At 33.0% G+C, this 23226-nt stretch overlaps 3 protein-coding genes across 8 annotated transcripts in view; 1 reads left to right on the forward strand and 2 right to left on the reverse strand.

The window, feature by feature from the left end:
* Nucleotides 1-1992: 1992 nt before the first annotated feature.
* Nucleotides 1993-10549, reverse strand: LOC105249233 (collagen alpha-1(I) chain-like). 2 transcript variants are annotated; one of them, XM_025408951.1, is made up of 10 exons: nucleotides 10377-10549; nucleotides 9872-9901; nucleotides 8158-9339; nucleotides 7472-7852; nucleotides 6880-7059; nucleotides 5197-6639; nucleotides 4934-4996; nucleotides 3654-4418; nucleotides 2437-2556; nucleotides 1993-2300 (listed from the first exon to the last, which is right to left on the reverse strand). In XM_025408951.1, the coding sequence occupies exons 1-10, from the start codon at nucleotides 10453-10455 to the stop codon at nucleotides 2263-2265; spliced, it is 4281 nt and encodes a 1426-aa protein (XP_025264736.1). In that variant the 5' UTR covers nucleotides 10456-10549; the 3' UTR covers nucleotides 1993-2262. The 2 variants fall into 2 exon arrangements, with proteins under 2 accessions (XP_025264736.1, XP_025264737.1); XM_025408952.1 differs by having other exon boundaries at nucleotides 1994-2300; nucleotides 3654-4394; nucleotides 7472-8136; nucleotides 8442-9339; nucleotides 10377-10548.
* A 2473-nt stretch (nucleotides 10550-13022) lies between these two features.
* On the forward strand, nucleotides 13023-21312 carry LOC105249232 (serrate RNA effector molecule homolog). 3 transcript variants are annotated; one of them, XM_025408976.1, is made up of 16 exons: nucleotides 13023-13163; nucleotides 13604-13743; nucleotides 13881-14177; nucleotides 14446-14640; nucleotides 15917-15983; nucleotides 16067-16314; nucleotides 16403-16575; nucleotides 16635-16757; nucleotides 16855-17096; nucleotides 18021-18161; nucleotides 18244-18489; nucleotides 18580-18750; nucleotides 18858-19120; nucleotides 19211-19486; nucleotides 19697-19819; nucleotides 20921-21312. In XM_025408976.1, the coding sequence occupies exons 2-16, from the start codon at nucleotides 13625-13627 to the stop codon at nucleotides 21000-21002; spliced, it is 2766 nt and encodes a 921-aa protein (XP_025264761.1). In that variant the 5' UTR covers nucleotides 13023-13163; nucleotides 13604-13624; the 3' UTR covers nucleotides 21003-21312. The 3 variants fall into 3 exon arrangements, with proteins under 3 accessions (XP_025264761.1, XP_011252850.1, XP_025264762.1); XM_011254548.3 differs by lacking the exon at nucleotides 20921-21312 and adding an exon at nucleotides 20066-20386; XM_025408977.1 differs by lacking the exon at nucleotides 13023-13163 and adding an exon at nucleotides 13250-13337.
* A 497-nt stretch (nucleotides 21313-21809) lies between these two features.
* Nucleotides 21810-23226, reverse strand: part of LOC105249231 — a 31118-nt gene continuing 29701 nt past the window's right edge. For all 3 annotated transcript variants that reach the window (XM_011254546.2, XM_011254547.2, XM_011254545.2), the window contains 2 exons: nucleotides 22414-22561; nucleotides 21810-22009 (listed from right to left, as the gene is read on the reverse strand). In XM_011254546.2, the coding sequence (XP_011252848.1) occupies nucleotides 21913-22009; nucleotides 22414-22561 (245 nt within the window). In that variant the 3' untranslated portion in view covers nucleotides 21810-21912. The remainder of the gene's footprint in view (nucleotides 22010-22413; nucleotides 22562-23226) is intronic.

Raw genomic sequence — 23226 nt, forward strand, 5'->3', positions numbered from 1 at the left:
TTTTTATGTATTAAGTCCGAGATTTGATATTATAAAAGTAAATATTTAATTTTTTTTCAAAAATATAAAATTTTAGTTATTTTTCTAGAAAAGGGAAAAAAAATACGAATTGAATGCGTAGATGGAAACATAATACGAAAAAGATATACATGAACTCTAAAAAAAGGCAGAAGCATTAAATACGAGAATATTTCCTTTTCTAGCTCTTTCAATTTGAAATCTACCAAAATTTAATTTTCTTTTGATTTATATTATTATAATATATAAAATTAATTATCAATTTTAAAATTTAGAGTACTTTAAAAATAAAAAAATATTCGATGTTAAAGCATGTAAAATAATAATAATAAATTAAATATTTTGTAAGAAATTGTATTATAACATATATTTCAAAAAATTATTGTCTCGCTAAATTGAAAAAGAAATAAGGATATAAAAAATATCAGAGATAAAGTAAATCATTGCATATTCTTTATTTTTGATCAATTTTTTAAGAGATAAGATAATATTTGTTGGAATAACTTGGACCTTGGACTTTCATATTTCCTGAGAGTTGAGAGAACTAGCCTGAAATAATATTGTATATAATAAAATTATGATTATATACATATATATATATATATAAAATCATTTACACAGAGATATATTTATTAAAGTAGAAATAGCGAAGGAGCAATTAAAGTTTTTAAGTATAGAATTATCAGATGATGATTACATTGATAGTTAATTGTAAAGTTAATTGTAAAAAATTTGCCAATTTTTATATATTCTTGCAAACATTTTTTGATTCAAATATCAAACTGCGATTGTTATAAGTGAACGTTGATGAATAAAATATTTCTCTGACCAAACATTTCGATAAAATTTAATTATAATCAGACAATTTAATATCATTTTTTTCTTAAAAAATCTTATTAATAGCAAAAATTGCACAAATAAATCTTTCTCTAAATTTAATACATACCAAAATTTGGATAGTCTGCTTGGATCACGCTAGGACGCATATTTCCATTGTATGGACGATTGTTTCCATTATTGCCATTATTGTACGGATATAAGCTGCTACCAAATTGATTTGTAGGCATCTGTGGTGACATATCTATAAATTATATAATTAAAAAATAATCCATAAATTTAAAATTCGTTATATTAAACTATTCAACTTATAGAATTTACAATATAAACACAAGCGATATAACATAGGAAAGTTAAAATTTGAGCATATCAAAAAGAAAAATCACAGTCTTAGACGATTATATCTGACTGCTAATGCATATGTCGGACATCTTGAAATATGAAATAAAATAGAAATACAATATACGATTGTAACTTATACCTACGATGATATTTTTCGGACAACCGCAATTTATCAAAGGCACAAATTTTATCATTAAACAAATCGTGCGAAATCGTAAAATGAAGAAATGTCACAATACCATTACAAGTAACAATAAATAAGACTTACAAGGACGAGGTTGCGCGTTACACAGTTGAAGTAGTAATATTAATATGACTGAAATTAAAAACGTAATTTTCATGATGGTTATACTTCCAACAGACTCACGATAAACCTTAACAAAAACGACTAATCCTATGCGCATCTAACACACATCTTTTATATTTTTCTTAATGACCTATAATTACTTCTGTATTATAAGTTATTTGCGAATAATAACTCATTCTTTTTATAACCGGTGGATACATTGATCATACATATACTTTCGAAATTTTGATTTACGAATATCACTGCTATACTATTTATGCTATAAAATTATTCTCTATTTTATATTAATCAAATAATATATTCAATTGGAATATATTTCACTTAAAACAAAATTGATATCCTAAAAAGTAGTGCAAATTAATATTTCTTTTTAACGTGTCATCCTATAGAGTTATGGAATGTTACAAATCAATGTGTATAATCAATTATCGATCATATAACGGGCAATTAACGTTTGCGTAAACAATAATTCACATGATTCTGCGAAATCTATTTATTCTTCGCTGATTGAATAAAATACAATGTAATGTGTACAAATAGACAATGTATATAACGAAAAAAATTTTTTTATCCATCATAGTATATCGCGACAAAAACGGATGTAATAAATATGTATATAAAGTCTTTATATAAAAAAAATCAAGAGTATTTTATAATTATTAAGTAGCGAAACACATCGAATATAAAAAATATAATAATATTACAATTATGTCGTCAACATATCTGCATTTATTCCGTTTCACATTTTCTGATTGAAATTAACCCTTTACGTCGGTAGGATAATGTCCTGACCAGCCTGTAATAATATAAATATATATAATATCTTCATTTTGATATTTTCTAATTGTTATCTTTTAAATAAAATAGTATGCTGCAATTTATACAACATATACACTTATAAACTTTTTTGAAAGAATAATCCTATAACTCACTTCCGGAATTACTACTAGCAAAGGCACCGCTGGAAGCCCAGGAATTAGATCCGCCTTGGTTTTGTGCTCCACTAGAAGGCCAATTTCCGCTACTAGCTTGGCCAAAATCATTGCCAGATGCTGAGAACACAAAGTTGCACAATAAATTTATTTATTCAATTTTTACAAGTAAATTAATTGTAGAATCTAAACGAAATTTTTTTCTCTTAAGACATGTTGCAGTTTGATTAAAACAAATTAATCACATATTTGAAAATATTCTGCATATTATAAAAAATATTATATAAATATAATATTTAAAATGTGACATGTTAATCACATTTCCAATTATGTGATAAAATAGATAAGAGGTATGTTGAAAAGCATATTTCATTGCTATCACAGATAAATATGGTAAGTTAATTACTGGTGGCACGGATTGTATAATAGCTATCGTAGTCGAGGAACGGAAACGGATATTTGGGGCTTACTATTAATTCAAATGTTCCCTTCTTATTTGATTTATGCATCATTGTACGATAGATCGCATCAATCACACATGTGTATTTCCAATCTCTCATATGCAATTGCGAATGACCTCGAAGCATTTCCGATTATGAGAGAGATACATTGTTATCCCTCTTTCCTATGCCTCGTTTCAAAAATGTGCACAATAAATATCGTTAAATGGAGAAGTTAAATTAGCTGTGGGAAAATTTGAGTATCCACATTCATATGATCTACTTGAGGAAGATATAAACGTCGAGAAATTATGAACGCATCGTTGATTTGATGTATATAATTGCCACTCCCTCGTACGTTTTAATATCCATCTAACTCTGCGGCTTGTAAACATTGCAATACTGATTATCTAAGTATATTTAATCGGCATCGATTTATTAATTTTGATCAATTTTACCTCTTTTTCATATTATTATATGCAACTTTAAGAATTAATGCAGTAATGTTCTTATAAGACTAAATAAATCTTGGAAATTTGTTGTAATTTTCAAGCAATTGCAAGAAAGATTGTACGTTAAATCATTATATTCTTATAATTTTAAAATTTTATCATATTATTGATTTTTTCTTCAAAATAACATAATGTTTTTTTCCTGTATATAAACAAGTCGCATTTTTAAATTATTCCAAGAACATGTACATATTAGATATATGTATTTTTATATAAAAAAGACATGTTTAAAATTATTTACGTTTATATGCTTTTGCAAACGAACCTGCTGTATTAGGGAAAGGTAAAGATTTAGCATTGGCAAAGCTGGAAGCTTGGGCGAAAGATCCAGCGTAAGCACCACCAAACGATCCTGGCAAGTTACTTCCCGCCGATGCGGAATGTCCTGCGTCGAACTGACCACGGTTTACTCCAGTTCCAGGATTGCCGGGCCCACCAGGAACATTAACGTTTCCTGAATCTCCACCTCCACCGATTCCTCCAAGTACTCTTCCCGGATGCTTAGTCTCGTAGCTTCCGCTACCGGGCGTTCCGCAACCAAAAATACCCAACTTACATCGTAACGGATCGACACTGCCAGGATTTCCATCTGTAGGATAAACCCCGCCGCTATTTTCCTGTTGCGGCGAAACTCCATGAGAACCCTTTACACCGTCACTTTCTGGCTTTCTCGATGCGGGATATCCGTCAGGCTGTCCCCCAGTGTATGATGGACTATCTGAGCCACTGTTTGCACTTCCGAAAAAGGGATTGTATTTTTCAGGTTTTCTTCCTCCGAGTGGAATGACACTTTCATTAGGATTAACTTCGGTATCTCCTCTTCTGTTGTTATTCAGAAATGGATTGTTTTGACCAATAGGCTTCGTATTTTCTTCATCATAAGGAATCAAATTTCTGTCGTTATTTGCATTATTGTTATATTCAGGCTTATGCTCGTTCCAACCGGAATTGAAGAATGGATTTCCTTTTCCAATTGGTTTAATTGTAGTTCCGCTGTTCGAGGAACCTGAATGTTGTTTCAGATTACTGCCTAAATAATGAGGAAAAATATAATGTTTATATATATATATATATATATATATATATATATATATATATTTTATACAATATAATTTTCATATCAAAAAATTACTTCGAAAAATGATTTTCATATTATTTTGAAATGCTTATCTTATAATTTCACTCATTTTCTTTTAAGATAACAATCTCATCAGTTACAATATATACTTATATACTTTTATGTAAATTTCATATAACGATTAAAAATCTAAACCTTCATATTGAAAATTAAAAATTTAATATTTTTATAAAATAGATTCTTCAAGAAAAATTTATTATCGTAAAATTTTCTTTCGCTTATATATTCTTTCCTTCACTAATATATATTCTTTAATTCATAAAACATATAAGTATATTCATAAAAAAAATATTCATAAATATATTCATGAAATATTAAGATTGAAAGCAAAATGTAATTTATAAATAATAAAAATAAGATTTAACAAAATTTTTGTATGTACATCAATGTACATCATCAATATATACCTCCAAATAAGAATGGATTTACGGAATTCCATCGCACAGGATCTTCAGGTGTTACACTTGCGCCTTCAATTAAAATAAAGATTTAATTTTGTTCAATTATATTTAAATCTATGTGTATATGGATATGTGCACGCGCGCACGTTTGTGTTGTGTGTGTGTGTGTGTGTGTAAATAACTCTCTAATTACATATTACTTATAGTCACATATTATTTCATAATTTAATAGTATAAAGTATTTTTTTAGTTAAGTATCACATTGTTACCTTGATTACATGAATTATCTCCACTTCTACATCCTACATTTTGAGGATAAGCTCCGTTATTGAAAGGTGAAGCTGATCCATATGTATTCCCAATATTTGGAACGTGGCCATCACCGGTTCCAGCGGGATAATATGTTTTATTAACGCCACTGGGACCGCTTATTGGTTCACTACATGGTCTATGTGTCACTGGTGTATTATTATCCCTTCCAGTGCAACTGCCCCCGCAATTATAATTTTCGCCTCCACAATGGCTGCTGATGGCATTTCCACAATTTCCGTTCGAACATTCAGATGGCCGTGTCCTACTTCCATCAGGTTGGTTATTAGGCCAAGCTCCACTTTCATTTGGAGGTTGTTTGATAGGTCCAATTCCACTTCCGAATCCAGGATAATTACCGGGCGTAGCACTACTTCCATCTCCAGGTTTTCCACTAGGCCAATTGCCGGTTCCACTACCTGGTTGTCTAGCAGGCCAAGTTGGACTAACGCTTCCAGGCTGTTGTCCAGGCCAAATATTACTTCCTCCATCTCCAGGTTTTTTACTAGGCCAAGATCCACTATTATCTCCAGGTCGTTTCCCGGGCGAAGTATCACTCACGCTTCCAGGATACCCACCAAGCGTGGTTCCACTTCCAGGTTGTCTTCCAGGAGTAATTTCATTTCCAGATTGCTTGCCAGGCCAAGTACCAGTTCCAGCATCAGGATGTGTATGAGGAATAACTCCATAAGCAGGTCTAGAAGAGCTTTTGACTCCGGGATGATCCGAAGCTCCTTCATATGTTGGCGTTGTTGGAGTTATATAAGGAGTATACGTACCAGGAAATGATCCGAATGTGCTTGCACCAGCGCTCGCACTTGCACTACTACCTGCCACATTAAAACTGGGTTGTTTTAGCCCTGTTCCACTGTATGAATTGCTGGGACTTGGAATGTTTGTGTGACCAAACGGAGTTTTGGTTGTGCCAAATCCAGGAGCGGGAAATCTTGTATGAGAAATTGTCGTTCCTGAATTATACCAGGTATTACTTCCACTTGCATGCTGACCAGGACTGATTCCGCTTCCATAATTTGGTTTGGTAATACTTGGATAAGCACCGCTTTCAGGAGATCCCGGTAATTTTCCAGAATTGAATATATTACCTTGAATTCCAGGACCCGGTGAATTAATTCCGAACGGTCTTTTGGTGGTCCCGAAAGTATTTGCTACATTCGACGGCCATGTACTTTCGTGTCCAGGTTTGTTATAATCAGGAACACTTCCTGGACTATAAGTGCCACTACTAATGTTAGGATGTGCTTGATCTACTCCACTGTACGGTGTTTGAGTGTTCGTTGGTTTATTATCAAATGGATGATCTTTCTTTCCAAAATTAGGTGCTCCTCCGTGAGGAATGTTTCCAACGCCGGATGTTACACTTGCTCCAGCATAAGCACCAGTACCTATGCACACATAACATTAAGTTTAGATTCTTTAAAACAATTCTAAATTAATTAAAATAATTCTAAATTTCACTTAAATTAATTTAAAACAATTCTAAATTTCACAATATCTCTAATATATATAATCATATAAAAAATGGATTATATCTAAAATTGTTGTATTTTTATTTTTTTAAGTAAAAACAATACTATATTAAATATATAATAAAATAACGAAGTGTTATTTTCAGAAACACGTACTTTGTATTCCAGATTGACCGTAAGGCCAATTCTGATTTTCTTTAGGGCTTCCATAACTATTTGGAGGAGATAAACCACTTCCTGTTTGTGGTCCCGCAGAAGAAATACCACTTGGAGATTCATCATTCGTTTGATCAATATTGATAGGTATTGCGCCCAATTTGACAGGACCTTGTTTACCTAGTATAATATACATATAATTAACATATATTATTGTAAAAATATACTATAAATATAATATAAATTTTATTTTATATATATATATATAAAATAAAAATAAAATTTGTAAAATAAAATATATTCTCTCTTTTTATTCTTACTACTATATATTATATAAAGTTTATACACATAATTTTATATTCTAATTTTCATAAAGTTTTTCATTATATTATTTTAATATTATGTGAAACAATATATATTTAAGATTGAGATTATTATATTTGTAATACATAAGTTTTTTATTTTCCAAACTTCGAAATACGAATATATAACAAAATATATAAAATAATGATACTCTATAAAATCACTGAAAACAAAGAAAACATATTAAAATATATTATCGTGTTTTTTCATAAAGAGATTATCGTACTACCTTGAGTGCAACTTGAATCAGGTCGAGGACAACCAGATGTACCGGCAGACGTTCCATAATCCGGATTCCAATTCGGTTCAGGTTTACCGCCGGATGGAGCATTCCAGCTTTGTTCAGGTTTCGGCGTTGTGCCAAAGTTTGCGCTATGTCCAGGAGTACCACTCCAAGAACCAGGTTTTCGCGAGAACGGAAATCCTCCGGTTGGAGTATTATCGGTATTCCAATTTGGCTCAGGTTTCGGTGTGACACCGAAGCTTCCGGTGGGTTGACGGCCGGCGTTCCAGCCTGGCGCAGGTTTCTGCGAAAAGTCTGTTGTTGGAGTATTATCAAATCCAGTATTCCATCCTTGTCCAGGTCTCGACGTGCTCGCAATAGGTGTACCATCGTGTCCAGTATTCCAACTCGGTTTACCGCCGGATGGAGCATTCCAGCTTTGTCCAGGTTTCGGCGTTGTACCAAAGTTTGCGCCATCATGTCCAGGAGTACCGCTCCAAGAACCAGGTTTTTGCGAGAACGGAAGTCCTCCGGCTGGAGTATTATCGGGTCCGGTATTCCAATTCGGTTCAGGTTTCGGTGTAACACCGAAGCTTCCGGTGGGTTGACGGCCGGCATTCCAGCCTGGCGCAGGTTTCTGCGAAAAGTCTGTTGTTGGAGTATTATCAAATCTTGTCCAGTTGATGGTGTACCATCGTGTCCAGTATTCCAACTCGGTTTACCGCCGGATGGAGCATTCCAGCTTTGTCCAGGTTTCGGCGTTGTACCAAAGTTTGCGCCATCATGTCCAGGAGTACCGCTCCAAGAACCAGGTTTTTGCGAGAACGGAAGTCCTCCGGCTGGAGTATTATCGGGTCCGGTATTCCAATTCGGTTCAGGTTTCGGTGTAACACCGAAGCTTCCGGTGGGTTGACGGCCGGCATTCCAGCCTGGCGCAGGTTTCTGCGAAAAGTCTGTTGTTGGAGTATTATCAAATCCAGTATTCCATCCTTGTCCAGGTCTCGATGTGCTCGCAACAGGTGTACCATCGTGTCCAGTATTCCAAGGTTTCCACGAAGGTTGTGCGCTAGTTGGCGCACCGGATCCGGTATCCCAATTTGTTCCAGGTTTCGGAGTTGTTACGAAATGTCCAGCAGGTCTAGAAGAACTGTCCCAAGTAGGCTTCGACGTGGTAGCAAAACTACTCGGCGTTATTCCTCTATTCCAATCTGGCCGAGAGCTTGACGGTGTGCCATAAGCTGGTGCGCCTGCGGTTGCACCAGCATATCCAGGTTTTAATGTCGTATAGGAAAATGGAGTATTCCAACCGGATCCAGGTTTCGGCGTATTTCCAAAGCCACCAGTTGGAGCTGCGTATCCAGTAGTCGGCACTGGATAGCCAGCACCACTGAAAGGTCCAGCGGGTCTACCATCTTCAGCATCCACATACACGCCTGTGGGTCCGGTCTTGTGTACGCCGGATGGATGTGACCCTGGTCTATGTCCTTTGCCAGATCCGCCCGCGCCTCGATGACGCGTCCCGTCAGGCTTGTATTGGCCGTCATCGCATTCGTCTCCATCATTCTCGTCCCCCTCCTCCTCTGGCTCATCCCGTTCCCAATAATCGTCATTTTCCCATTTGCATTTGGAACAGTCGTTCTTATTATAGCCATGATCCGAGCCTTTTATTCCGTCACCGCCGGCGCCGTGTCCTGGGACGGCGCCGTAAGACTTCGCACCGCGATCGGCGTCATTGTCATGGGAGAAGCCGCTGCTGTCATAGCTGCGAATTCCTTTGTGTCCGTCGTGGTCTCCGGAAAAATCTCCCGCTCCTCCAAATGCACCGGCGTTACTTAATGCAAATCCACTGGCTCCAGCGTAAGCACTGGCTGATGCTGTACGTGAAGAACAAATGCCAATTTTAGTAATGATATACGCATACGCATGTTTTTTATTTATTCTCTCTATTTTACTTCAAATTATGATATTTAAAAAAAAAGTAATTTGCGTCAATTATAATTTTCGTACAAATTTAATGCATTTATCTTTTACTCGTTCACTCAATATGATCAAAATATATAACTCTAGGGTTGTGAGAGAACGAGGCTTCGCGTTGAAAAATTTACATATCAATAAGGGAATAAATTTTCTTTATGTTTACAAAAACGCGAGAGAGGCCGAATATTTCACGATAGATTTAATCATTTCTATTTTCTAGACAAAGGCTGCAAATTTTGAACAATTTGTTTTTAGCAGAGAATATTTTACACGAATGAAAAAATAATATTATATTTTCTCCATAGATATAGTGATTCTAGATATATGTACAAATTATGACGTAGTCGTATGGCAAGGATGGCCTTTAACATTATTTATAAAGATGATTTCATTATCAGAAACACATATAGAAAAGATTCATATACGTACCGAAGGCGCCACTACTACCTCCATTTGCACCTGAAAGATATCATAATATTGTATATAGAGATTACACAAACTATAAATTAAAATATTTAAATTCAATCAGATACAAAATAAATATTTCTAAATAACTTGATTCTAACTTGATTGATTACATGAAGTGTGTTCTTGAAATATCAATTTTTTTTTTAAATAATACAAGTCTAATTTTAAAAAAGCTTTGAGAAAATTAATTCGATCACAAAAATATAGCTTTATTTTTAAAATCCTATTTTCTAATCTCTTTTATTTTTAAAATGTATTAGAATCAATATAAATACTTTTATATCTATTTCCTTTAATTTTAAATAAAAATAAAGATAAAAATAAATGAAAAAGATAAGAAAATTAATTTATTGAAAGATGGCAAGAAGATTTTTCATTTCTTTATTAAATATCATGTTAAATACTACGATTTTTGGAAATATGAGATTTGGGATGATAAATTACTCATTTAAGTTCGCGACACTACCTGACCCAACGATATACGTGCACACGACGAAGGCAATCGTCAGGGAACACTTTAAACAGCCAGGCCGCATCTCGATCATCTCGGCGGAGGCCGGTTCGTAGTTACTTTACCGGTTGCCTCGTGTACACTGCAGCGCCGATTGCCAAGAGCATCCTGAGAGATCGAAGACTCGTACATATATATATAAGGATACCCCCAACTTACTAATGTGTATATGCGTGAAAGGGAATCTGTCGAGGCGAATCCAGACGCCGCGAGGCGATCCGGCATAGGCAGCATCCTCGCGCGGCAGACATGCATTGTCGAACAATGAATAATTATATTGTTGCCATCACAGCAAAGCGAACGTGCGGCGATATAACAGAAGCGTCGCGACTGGTTCTGATGAGACGGTCCTGCGCGAAGATGTGACTACGTCATCGTTCTTTAGGAGTTTCCCCGGTGGAGAGACTTCAATGCTCGTCACGTCACGTTCACACATCCTGTACAGGGTATGCAGTAAGCGAATGCAAATTCGCACGTTATGAGAGCTCGTCATCGCACGATTCCTTTTCTATCCGGTTACTGCGAAATATAAATAACAATTTTCAAATAATGAGATGATAATTAACTTGTCTATTGGCAATAAAGGCGAGAGATATTAGTTAAACTTCAGCGAAATTGTTGAAATAATTTCGAAAATGACGGAATTTATTTTTCCCTTTAAAGAGACAAAGACATTTGTTTTTAATTCTTTAATAAATTTTAATAAGATCTCTATTCTGTAAAGTTTTAATATATTGACGAAAATGTGAATCATGCTTGAATTTTGAAAAATTTGTATCTATCGAATCTTATCTAATATCGAATCATATATTATAATCTAATATGATTTAATTATAATTTAATATTTCCATTGAATTCGTTAACAAACTTTGACGATAAGAAAAAGATGACTTTGTCCAAATATCATTGAAAAAAATATACCTTTTTCTCCCCAATAAAAAAAATTAATCGATGGATCAATTTTAACAATCTTTCCTAATTTGTTGCGTTAAATTAATTATTCTTTCAAACGCAATCATTTTTGTTTCGCTAATGCCTGTTGAAACATTCCTATTTAAATAACATATAATTCACGTATCAACAAGATCAGACAAATTTATACCATATTTATCTCACATAAATTTATACCATATCTATCCCATAAAAATTTTATGTATCTATCTTTATCGGATTCACAAACTCTCTAGTCTTGCGTATTAGAATAAATATCGCGAATTATACGGGACAACAAAAGAGACTGGTTTCGACAATAGAGAGGACTGGTTTTTTTCGACGAATCATTTACATCGAAATGTATGTGTCAGGATTCTCCTCCCAGATTGTATATATCGCAAACTCCTGCGCAATATAAATGTCGCAGAACTATGCGATCACTATGTATGTATACCATTACCTTGCGTATCATTCCATGTACAAGGCGAAACTAACGATTCATTGTGTAATAATAACACCCGTGATCGCATGTATTTTTAGAACATACGCCTGGTGTAATACATCGTAATGCCTCCTCCTAAATATCAATATCCTGGATGTAAAGTAGTCGTATAATATCGGGAAAAGCACAGAATACATGAAAAAATCTCTTACCGATGCAGATGGTATCTCGGAATGAAGATTTAAATTGGCTCATTATCGCGTGCTGCATCCGCGATAAAAAAAAAAAAAAAAATTAATCATACGATCCGCAAAATTCGCTTACCGGATATGAAAAAAATCTTACAGAATAAATGTGGATAAATTTCACGAAACATACATAATGATTAATCTCTGTACCCTCTTTGCCATTTTCGATTCCTCTGCAAAAATTTTTGTTTACATCGCATCCAATAATTGGGACGTATATTATAAAAATTCTAATATGTCTAAAAGTATAATTTCATTATTTTGTGTGCAAAATTTTTGCATAATTTTCCTCTCTAATAAATCATATATATTTTATTCTTCCATTTTTTTATACAAAATATTTTCTGTATAATAATCTATGTCGATGAAGAAAAACAGATAGTGATATCTTTAACAGATTATGATATAAGTTATATAAGTAAGTGAGATAGATCCATAGTATATTTATATCACGCTTATCAGATTTTCAATCAACATAAAGATAGATATTTTGTAAAATTGTCGGAAATTTTCTACAAACGCTATAAACTCAATATATAGGTTATAAATTAATGATATAAATATTAGTCGAAACAAACCTTTCTAGACTGAAATAATGAAAATAGTCTAACAATTCTTCTTAAATATTCATTCAATAGGTTCTTATGTATTTAAATTTCTCGTATCCGCGCAATGGCGGAGAATAGAATCGATAACACGTTGTTAGGACGCCACATGCGCGCTGTCTGACATGTACCTTTGTGCGCATGCGTGCGCAAACGTCACCGCCCACGTGACTGACTTTCCCAGATATGTTCGGAAATTCTATTCGTGGAGCAGATTAGTTTCTAGTTGGCTAATCGAGACAAAGAAATCTTTATTCCTGATTGGTCGATTAAACGCTACTTTATCCTACGAGTAGCATTTCCGAAAATACTTCTAAATTTATTGTCTAGCCCTCTAGCCTGCAACGCTTGAGTTATTGGTTACTGCTCATGCACTGATTGGTCATAATTCACCCAAGTGCAGCAACTGCAGCAAAGTGTAATGGAAGGTGAAACTCGGATGACGTAGGAATCGGATATTTCTGGAATTTCAATTGAGTACGTTCTCAGTTTTTCATCGACTGGTACATTTGCGGTAAGTGAACTTGTTAAGTTATATCGTCCAATATTCTATAATCTTCTATATCGTGTCTCTTCGATGCACAAAGTATCGGGTAAAGCACATATAATAGTGTGCCTCGCGCCTTTTCGGAAAGAAAACGAGGCACACTATTATATGTGCTGTTCGCCGGCATTTTATTAACGATGGGTATTTGTTTGTATAGAGAAAACGGTTTTATAATTGACGGTCTCTTTATTTATAACGTTAAATTTAGCCAGTAATCCTTGTAAATCGAAGCATAGTACTCTGCTATAATTCCACTTACATAACCTCTAAAAAAATGTCTTAATTATTGTTATATATATATAATCATTATACGTAACATCCTTACAAAAAAATCATAAAAAAATCAAAAATCATAAAAATTATAAATATATATATGTATATATACATTTTTCGAATTTCTTTTTCAGGCATTTGACACTCTGCAGAACATGGCAGATTCGGATGATGAATATGATAGAAAGAGACGTGATAAATTCAGAGGTGAAAGAACAGAGTCGTATTCACGAGAACGCAGAGATGACCGTAGACGTGACGATTGGGTTGATAGGTATACATATTTCTCCTTTTGTTTTACCCATAATGATAAAAAAAATTCTTGTTTCCTCTTTTTTCCCCCTTTATTATTGATATATTTATATATTTAATCTGAAGAAAATTGCTAAAATTCCTTCTTATCTCTTTTAGTAGAGAATGGTCAAGTCGACCTAGACAGCGTCCTGATTATCGCGAGTATCGAGGTGGAGGAGGCGGAGGACGCGATCGTTACAGTCCTGCGAGATCTCAAGACATACAACCACCCTTGAAAAGAATGAGATTTGAATGGGACGAAAGACCAAGATATGGTGGCCATGATTATTATGGTGGTGGTGGCGGAGGTAGTGGTGGAGGTACTGGTGGTGGTGGAACTTCTTGGAGTCCGGATCATTATCCCCCTCCTCACCATGGCAACCATCACTATGGCAATCACAGTAATAGCAGCAGGTTCGTTTGTTTTGTCATCCGAAGAATTATTCTCTTAATTTTTATGAATTGTAAAGAATGGTAAATAATGAGGAGAGCAAGATTTATGAGAATTGCTCCAAAACAGAGTCGTTTGACTCCAAGATTATTAGCTAAATTAAGGTAGTATTCATATTTAGAAATGTATGTTAAATTTACTGATTGTAATAATGACGGTTATTTATGTTATCTTGTGTATATTACATTATTAAAATTATTTTAGCTTATTGTGTAATATTGTTTTTTTCAGTCGGGAAGTAGCTGGAAATTTCAGTAATTCGAATGTCGAAACTCAGCCACCTATGATGTCATTCAAAGCCTTCCTTGGCACTCAAGAAGATACTATTACTGATGAAGAGGCTATTAAACGCTACAATGAGTACAAATTGGAATTCAGAAGACAACAACTCAATGAATTCTTTGTCGCTCATAAGGATGAAGAATGGTATATTAATTTTTATATTCTTTTTTTTTTTTTTCACATTTAAGGGGTTGCATGTAGAAGATTGAACAATTTTATTACGGCATTTTTGACAGATGATAAAATGGAATTAATTTCTACAGTGGCTGAAATATTGTTAAATTTATCAAGTAAAAGTAAACATAGTAAACGTCATTGAAACTATAATTTTATGCAAGAAATATGAATATACTTAAATAATGCGGCCATTGTAGGAGATCACAGAACTCTGTCCACGCATGTACATATATCGCTACATGTCTGGTGGAGGTGGATAATTTATATAATCTTTGATAAATTGCAGACGCATACTGATATGTAGCTAATTTCAAACAATATGACCAGTTCTGTCTATCCCTACAGCGTATCGCCGTCATCGCCTTATACCTTGGGTCATCTCGCTCGTTTATTTTCTCGTACGATATTTTATGAATTTCGCGTTTCGCGCATCGCTGAAGACACAAGGTGCCTGATTAGGTAGCTAAATAAATTGCGAGCTGGGCGCGCAAAGCCCAAAATATGCTCGCGTATAGGCCGCGTTCTAAACCCGCTATTTATTTATCACGCTCGAGTACTATACTTGTCTATAAGACTCTGAATCGACGAGAAAACTGAATGCGAGTAGAAATATGACTGCAGGTGAGGCTTCATTCTGTAACCAACAATGCATGGTATTATACCGACCATGCTTCGGATATATTTAATTATGATATATATGGATTTGGATAAATCATGGAACAAGGATTCGCAACTAATTAAAACTCGTACAACTTTTCGTTTTTTAATTTATTATAAAGGACACAGCTAACGAGTTTGAATACTTCTTACTAATGTATCATTTTTTCTATTTTTCTCTACACATTCTATTGAGAATAATATTTTTAAATAAAAGTTGTACCATAGGTAAAACGTTCATAATTGATATAAGATTCTTGTTCTTGTTTTACTTTACGAATATTTGTATGCATATACGCAATATGAGGAAGCAAGATGCCGAATTTTTTGCTTTTACTTATGTGGTGCATAAAAAATTATTTTGCAACATTTTGTATCTGTCATATTTGCATACACAAATTTATATGTAGAAAAAAGACGCTAATTTTCATCCGCGTTGTATCTTTTAAATTACAGAACTAGCTGCATCACTGAATTATACATATGTGTATTCTTATTCAAGATTCGTATAATATCGTATAGTATTGTTACACACTGAATTATTTTGTGAGCATTCACTTATTATGTTTTTTCTATTGATCGCCAGGTTCAAGATAAAATATCATCCTGAGGAATCAGTGAAAAGAAAGGATGAACAAGTATCAGCACTTAAGGTAGATACAATATTAAAATATTAAAATATATAAAACATTTTTCGATTTTAGAATATTTATCTGGAATTTTATTCTTATTGCAGAAACGCGTGGATGTTTTTCTGGAGTTGCTGAACTTGGGAGACATTGAAAAAGTGTCTGTCGATGCCGATCAAGCAGATGCATTGCTACATCTTTTAGATGCAGTGGTTATTAAATTAGAAGGAGGAACAGAAGAGGATTTACAAGTTTTAAACATCAAACCACCTAAACCTATAATAGCTAAAGATGTCTTGAAAGAAAAAGAAGATAATAAGAATAAATCTTCTGTAGAAAAGAAATCCGAGAATAGGTATTATATGATATTCTATATTAAGATATACATAAGATATGAAGAAATTCAAATATATTCTATTATTTCTGTATTTGCCTTATTTCAGTGATGAAAACAAAGATGAGCATAGTGAGAAAAGTTCCAAAAATGATGATAATGTCATACCAAAAGTCGAAAGTTCTGAAAAAGATGAAAATGCGATATCTGATTCTGATAAAATAAAGCAAAACGATGATGAATGTAAAGACGTGGAAGAAACTGCTAATGATGATAAGCCTGGTATGTATATCTGAATATTTGACTCCATTCCAATATTACAGTCTGTCTTATTGCAATAGAAAAATCAGAGAAATCGAGGAAACGTAAACGTACAGAAAGCAATAGCAGCAGCAGTAGCAGCAGTAGCAGTAGTTCTTCTGGTAGTGACAGTAATAAACCAGACACACCGAAGACGGAGACTCGTAAGTATAATTAAATAGATATTTCTTTATCTAAATTATCATTATATAAAAATATTGTATTATTTATTTTACTCAAATCATATATAATTATTATCAGCTGCCATTGAAAAAATGGAGGTTAATAATGAAGAAACTGACGAAGGAGATACTAAGAAAGAGAATCAAGAAATTAAAACGAAAGCAGAAGTTACAAATAATAAAAAATCTACAATTGAGCCAGAAGCAGTAATTGATTTAGCCAGTGAAGATAAGGATAAAGAACCTAGAGCTCTACATAAAACAAGCAGCATTTTCCTTCGTAATTTAGCACCTACGATTACCAAAGCGGAAGTTGAAGCGGTTAGTTGAAATATTACCTATCAATTATTAATAATTAACTTATAAAGGCTTTAAATAATCTTGTGAATAATTCATATTTTCTTTCACTGCAAACTCGTCTGTATTAATATTATAATTATCGGAACTTAAAATAATATAACAAATCAAAATTAATATCGAAAGGCAGTTAAGAGCCAACGCAGTTGTAGGGCGTGGATAAAATAATTTCCAAAACAGCAACTCAATAAAATTAAATACTTCATGTCTGTCGATAATTGAAAACATGCCGAAAATTTAACGGGTTGTTTTCTGTTTTGACTGTCTTTGTCCTCTGTATATATAGTTTGTTACCGACCACATTTTTACATTATTACCGTTACCGTTCGAATTATCGGCTCATTCGACTGTTAGCGTGTCGATTATTTCGTGTCGTTTCTGCTGGTCCGTCTCTTGTCCGAGTGAGTGAGTGGTCTTTGACTATAGTTAATGAATTTCTCTCTTTTTTAAGATGTGTGACTAGTTTTGATTATATTTATTCAGTGCATCGCTCTTCGCTTTGTACCGTTGAGAGGGCTTTTTGCATCGTGCTTTCTCGGATGGATCAGCCTTGACGAAGTCGCGTCACTTCTATAGACCATACATGCTTGTGACTATGCTTTCTCCTTTCTTTTGTATTTTATTGATACTGCGTTTTTATTCTGTCTCATTTGATTTATTTTTTCTTTGTTTGTATTAGAATCATTGAAGAAGGCTTGAATCGAGTTCGAAACGTTTGGAATAAAGCGAATGGATCGTTAAAATTGAGTTGCTGTTTTGGAAATTATTTTATCCACGCCCTACAACTGCGTTGGCTCTTAACTGCCTTTCGATATTAATTTTGATTTGTTAATTTAGAGGAGCCTTTAACTTTGTTTATTTTATTAAAATAATATATTTATTAAACAGATGTGCAAGCGATTTCCTGGATTCTTACGTGTGGCTATAGCAGATCCGCAACCAGAGAGACGATGGTTCCGTCGTGGTTGGGTTTCGTTTGAAAGACAAGTGAATATTAAAGAAATTTGCTGGAGTCTGAACAACATCCGAGTGAGTTTATTCGCGTGCGCATTTATTATTAAAATAGGAATTTAAGAATACTTCTAAACCTTTTTTTATTTCTTTAATACAGCTACGTGATTGTGAACTTGGTGCTATAGTAAACAGAGATTTATCACGACGAATTCGATCAGTGAATGGTTTAACATCTCACAAACAGATAGTCCGACACGATATTAAACTCAGTGCAAAAATTGTTCACAACTTGGATAATAGAGTGGGATTATGGAAGGAAGAAAAAAAGGACGAAGGTGCATCGAAACAAGAAGAAGAGAAAGAAAATAAGACCGCTCCAAGTAATAATGAAGTCGAGCAAGCTGTAAGTAAAATTTGTATATTATATCTCAATGATAGTGCTTGTGGACGTAGAAATGTAATTCGCTATTTAATCAAATTTTCTGTCGTCTAGGCTTTCGGATTGTCATCTAAAAATCCGGTATTGAAAAATATAACAGATTACTTGATAGAAGAAGCTTCAGCCGAAGAGGAGGAGTTGCTAGGTATGTCGGGTGAGCAAGAAGAAGGTCAATTGGGTGGTGATGGAGATAGTTCCATTGAAAGAGATCCGATTCTAATCAAGGTAATAAATAAATTCGTACCAAGTAGCGATTGATAGAAAATAACTTGTTTCAATTGTATTTTATATGAATTATATTTTATATGCATGTTGCATCTTTGTTTTTGTAGGTGTTAGACAGATTAGTGTTGTACTTACGAATCGTTCATTCTGTTGACTACTACAATCATTGTGAATATCCAAACGAAGATGAAATGCCAAACAGATGTGGAATAATGCACGTGAGAGGATCGCCACCCACCGCCAAAATTTCCAGCGCTGAATTATCGGAGTATTGTCGTAACTTCGAGAGCAAAATGTCAGCTTTCTTGCAACCGGTCGCTACTTTATCCACCGAAGAATTCGACAAGCTAGGAGCGAAGAATGCCGAAGCGTATCCTTTTTTGACGAATGCACAAATGTGTAAAACGCTAATCTGAAAATGATAATTTATCATGAAATATTTTCTTAAATATATGAATAGTGAAGTTGAAAAATTCGTTCAAGCTAACACCCAGGAATTATCAAAGGATAAATGGTTATGCCCTCTTAGCGGAAAGAAATTCAAAGGACCTGATTTTATCCGCAAACATATCTTCAATAAACATTCCGAGAAGGTCGCTGAAGTGAAAGCAGAAGCTGAATACTTCAACAACTATTTAAAAGATCCAAAGAGGCCTCAGCTTCCCGAACATCCTGGTAACAAGGCTCCATTGAGAGACGGACCACGCGAGAATTTTACACCGTATGGTTGCAGCTCGTAAGTATTATCAAAAATCATCAGCAATTAAAAATATTTAACGAGCAAATCGTGTCTATATATATAATCATCAATGTAATATACATATTATAAAAAGAAGGCGTTATTTTGTGTAATCGCACTAAATGTATAGGTTTCTTGGAATTGTATGAAAAATTTAGAAAATAAATATCGTTAAGATATTTTGTATGAATATCTTTGTGTTTGCAGATTCGGAAATTACGGTGGCGGATACGGTGGCAACAGAGGCAATTACGGTTCTGGTTACGGTGGCGGATTCGGTGGCGGATTTGGCAATCCGCGCTCTAATCGTGGTGGATTCAATCGAGGACGGTAAGATCATTCTTTCTTCACAATATAAAAAATCAGTTTTTGTTTGAATATAAAGTAAGTCACCAATAAAATATCGAGCGATTTATAAATAAAAATTATAAAATGAATTTATATAGCGTTGGCACATGTCAGTTTGACACATTGATGAAATTCGTACTGGAATTAAAATAAAATTTAAAATTCACAAATATATTATCGGTCCGGTCAGGTTAGATAGAGTGAACGTAGTGATGCAATATTTTACAGGGACGCTCCGGATTCTGCGTTAAGAGCTATTATTAGTTATAATGACTTGGACCAACCAGACATGGACACGTTTTAAATTTTATCGAAATCTATGCGAATATATTTTCTCTCGTAGAACAAAGCAATCATAAAAAAGTGCCAATATCATATACATATTATATATGTACATGATGTGTAATACATTAATGATAAAAAAAGAAAAAACATAAAATTAACTATTGTGTTACAAAATCAGCATAATCTTTTACTCAAATTATTTATAATATAGCCCAAATTTATTTGATTGTATACCTTGAAATCAAATATATGCACAAAAATAAATAAAAAGAGAAGCAAATCTCTAAATCTCTTTATATATATATATATATTTATTTATTTTTTTAAGAATTTTAAGTCGCAATATATAGACAAATCAATTTTCATACAATGCTATTTAGAATGAGTTCGAAGATCCGCTGATATTGTACATTTATTAATAACAAATAAACCTATTTGTAAGTTATTTTAACATTTTGTTATTTTATTTTATCCCATTTCCGCTTGAATCCTATGTCCGGTTGATCGTGCGAAAGTGATATGATATATTGATCCAATTATATGTGGCACGAAAAAAAATTATTATTATTATTATTCATTATAATAATATTTTTGAAGCTTTGTTGGGAATTACTTGAATTATTCAAATTATATAAAAATTTGTTTCTTCAATATAGATTTCAATATAGATGACATATGGAAGATATGAAACATATAAAAAAATGTTTTACACATACACATGCAAAGTAATAAAAAATATATAATTAATATTAAAATCATCATTCTTTTAATTATTCTAATAAAAATTTAATATTACAGTGGCGGCGGCGGTAGCGACTTTCGACCAGTCATACATTATCGAGACCTCGATGCACCTCGAGAACCGGACGAATTCCTGTAAGATGATTAAGTAATGTTTACAAGAAATACTGAGATCGAATACAAAGATCTATGGACACTGCTTAAAAGTTCTTGTCTTCTTTTCTGGAAAAGATTTTAATATTTCTTTTATAAACAATATTCATACAAGTATACGTTTCGTGCATAACTCAGATAGCCAATTATCTGTCAGGTTGTTGTTATATTGCTAACAATTCTTGGCAATATGATAATAATATAAATAATTACGCTTGGTTATCTGGATACATTAATAATTGCTACAATCGATTACAAAAAAATGAGTTGTTTAACTAAAATGTTAAGCAAAATGTATATGAATATAGAATATTTTTAAAAAATTGTGAAAAAGATATTAAAAAGAGAATATTGCCATCTAAAAAAAACTTTGAAAAGAAATAAATTCAAATCTAATTTGAAAATAACATAAAGAATCTTTATTATGTATTTTACATATCACTTGAATTTCTTATATTTTTGAATTTTAAAAAATATAAATACTCTATAAACAATAAAATATGCACCAAACAGAGTAATTAACTTATTCTACATAATCTTTTATTTTTATTTTATGAAGAATATGAAAGAACAATATTGATTTATATATAATCTTAATATTTATCATTCACGATATATATATGTGACTAGAATGTAGAATTATATAATAGTGATATAATAAAAAAGATTCTCCGTACTATTTGTCGTACTATTTTTTATGATTGTTAAAAAAATTAAATGTAAAGAGGAAGAAAAGAAGGTGTGAGAAGAGAAAAATGAGACATTTTCAATATATATATTGTTATATTTTTACTTATATAACACACTATATACACGTAACATACATTTATCTTTGTATAAAATACTGCATTTGATTTTCTCCGATTGGCAATATCTTGTCTCTTCACATACGAATACTAAGTGAACCGATCCTTGCAGTGTCTCTCATCCGTACCATCTCCACAATCGTCAACCCCGTTACATTTCATTCCCTTCGTAATACATCTGCCGTTTCTGTATAACATAATTGTTACATGTACAAAACAATAACGGTATAATTGTAATTTAAAATTGTATCTTACAAATTCTTTTCTTGAAAAAACATTGTTACTTTTCGAGATATATCGAAAGAAAATCGAGACGCGATGTATATTAAAAATTCGTTTTTTTATAATAAAGTTGAAATTTGTTATAAACTAAGAACTTTAAATATTTTAAATATTCAATACTTATTACATTATCACTGTAAATTATTTCAGTATGCTAAAAATAGAAAAAAAAAAACATACTAAAGACATTTAAAAGCTATGATTCAGAAGATGGAAGATTCAATTTAACGAAAGTATTCCTATCACATGTATATCTTTTTTTTCTTATTAATTATTTCTTATACAGAGGGATGTATGTTAATGGCTTACTGGCATGTAAATTCCTGTTTATTACATCGTCCTTTGCACCCGTGAGGCTCGTCTGATTCGTCGCTACAGTCCGCTAGTCCGTCACAAAAACGAACTTTTAATATGCATTCCCCATTATTACACGTAAATTCCTTGTCCACGGGGCAAGCTAAAATGAAAATTATCGACTTAAGCAAATAAATTATTAGACTTAAGCAAATAAAAGATGCGTTTTTGATTATTCGATTAACTCGAGACGATGAAGTTTCTAATTGTGTGTGTCTGTGTGTGTGTGATTATTTCTTAATGATATATTTACATTGTACTTTCAAAATTATTCGCCAAACAATCTCAATTGCATTTGTCAAAAACTTGATAAGTAATTACTAATAGTCAAAATTTGTATATTATTATATTGGATTTTTCCTTCACTTTTTATACAAAATGTGACAAATTCGATCAGTCACTTTTTGTCTATGAATATTGTATGTGAAATATCTTCATACGTTCCAGATTTATACATCGCATAAGCAAATCATTATAAATCATGCAACATTTTTCTAATAAAAATTGGGTTAGTCTCTAAATATACCAAAACGTTTAATGTGCTAAAATGAAATATTTTTAAGCATTGTTGGAACTTGTGTGCATTATTGGCAATTCGATAGGATGCGCAGGCATGCAGAGTCGTGCAAAACACCCAGCAAACATGATGACATCTAAAAACTTAATGATGTATTAATGATGCATTATATGTCATTAAAACGTTATTAAGATGTCTTTAGACATCATCATGTTTGCTGGGCATGCGTGTGTTTCAAATATACAGAGGTA

The sequence above is a fragment of the Camponotus floridanus genome, unplaced genomic scaffold (genome assembly GCF_003227725.1).
Source record: "Camponotus floridanus strain SB8 unplaced genomic scaffold, Cflo_v7.5 scaffold24, whole genome shotgun sequence".
NCBI lineage: Eukaryota > Metazoa > Arthropoda > Insecta > Hymenoptera > Formicidae > Camponotus > Camponotus floridanus.

What these genes read in the sequence shown, in the direction of transcription:
- LOC105249233 (XM_025408951.1), bottom strand. Translation starts at nt 10,455, where the DNA reads ATGATCGAGATGCGGCCTGGCTGTTTAAAGTGTTCCCTGACGATTGCC. An exon ending in TGATTCAAGTTGCACTCAAG is followed by an intron (nt 7,060 to 7,471) that starts GTAGTACGATAA and finishes ATATTATACTAG; the next exon opens with GTAAACAAGGTCCTGTCAAA. An exon ending in TGCTAGTAGTAATTCCGGAA is followed by an intron (nt 2,301 to 2,436) that starts GTGAGTTATAGG and finishes ATATTATTACAG; the next exon opens with GCTGGTCAGGACATTATCCT.
- LOC105249232 (XM_025408976.1), top strand. Translation starts at nt 13,625, where the DNA reads ATGGCAGATTCGGATGATGAATATGATAGAAAGAGACGTGATAAATTC. An exon ending in GAAAAGAAATCCGAGAATAG is followed by an intron (nt 16,315 to 16,402) that starts GTATTATATGAT and finishes GCCTTATTTCAG; the next exon opens with TGATGAAAACAAAGATGAGC. An exon ending in GGAGTCTGAACAACATCCGA is followed by an intron (nt 18,162 to 18,243) that starts GTGAGTTTATTC and finishes TCTTTAATACAG; the next exon opens with CTACGTGATTGTGAACTTGG.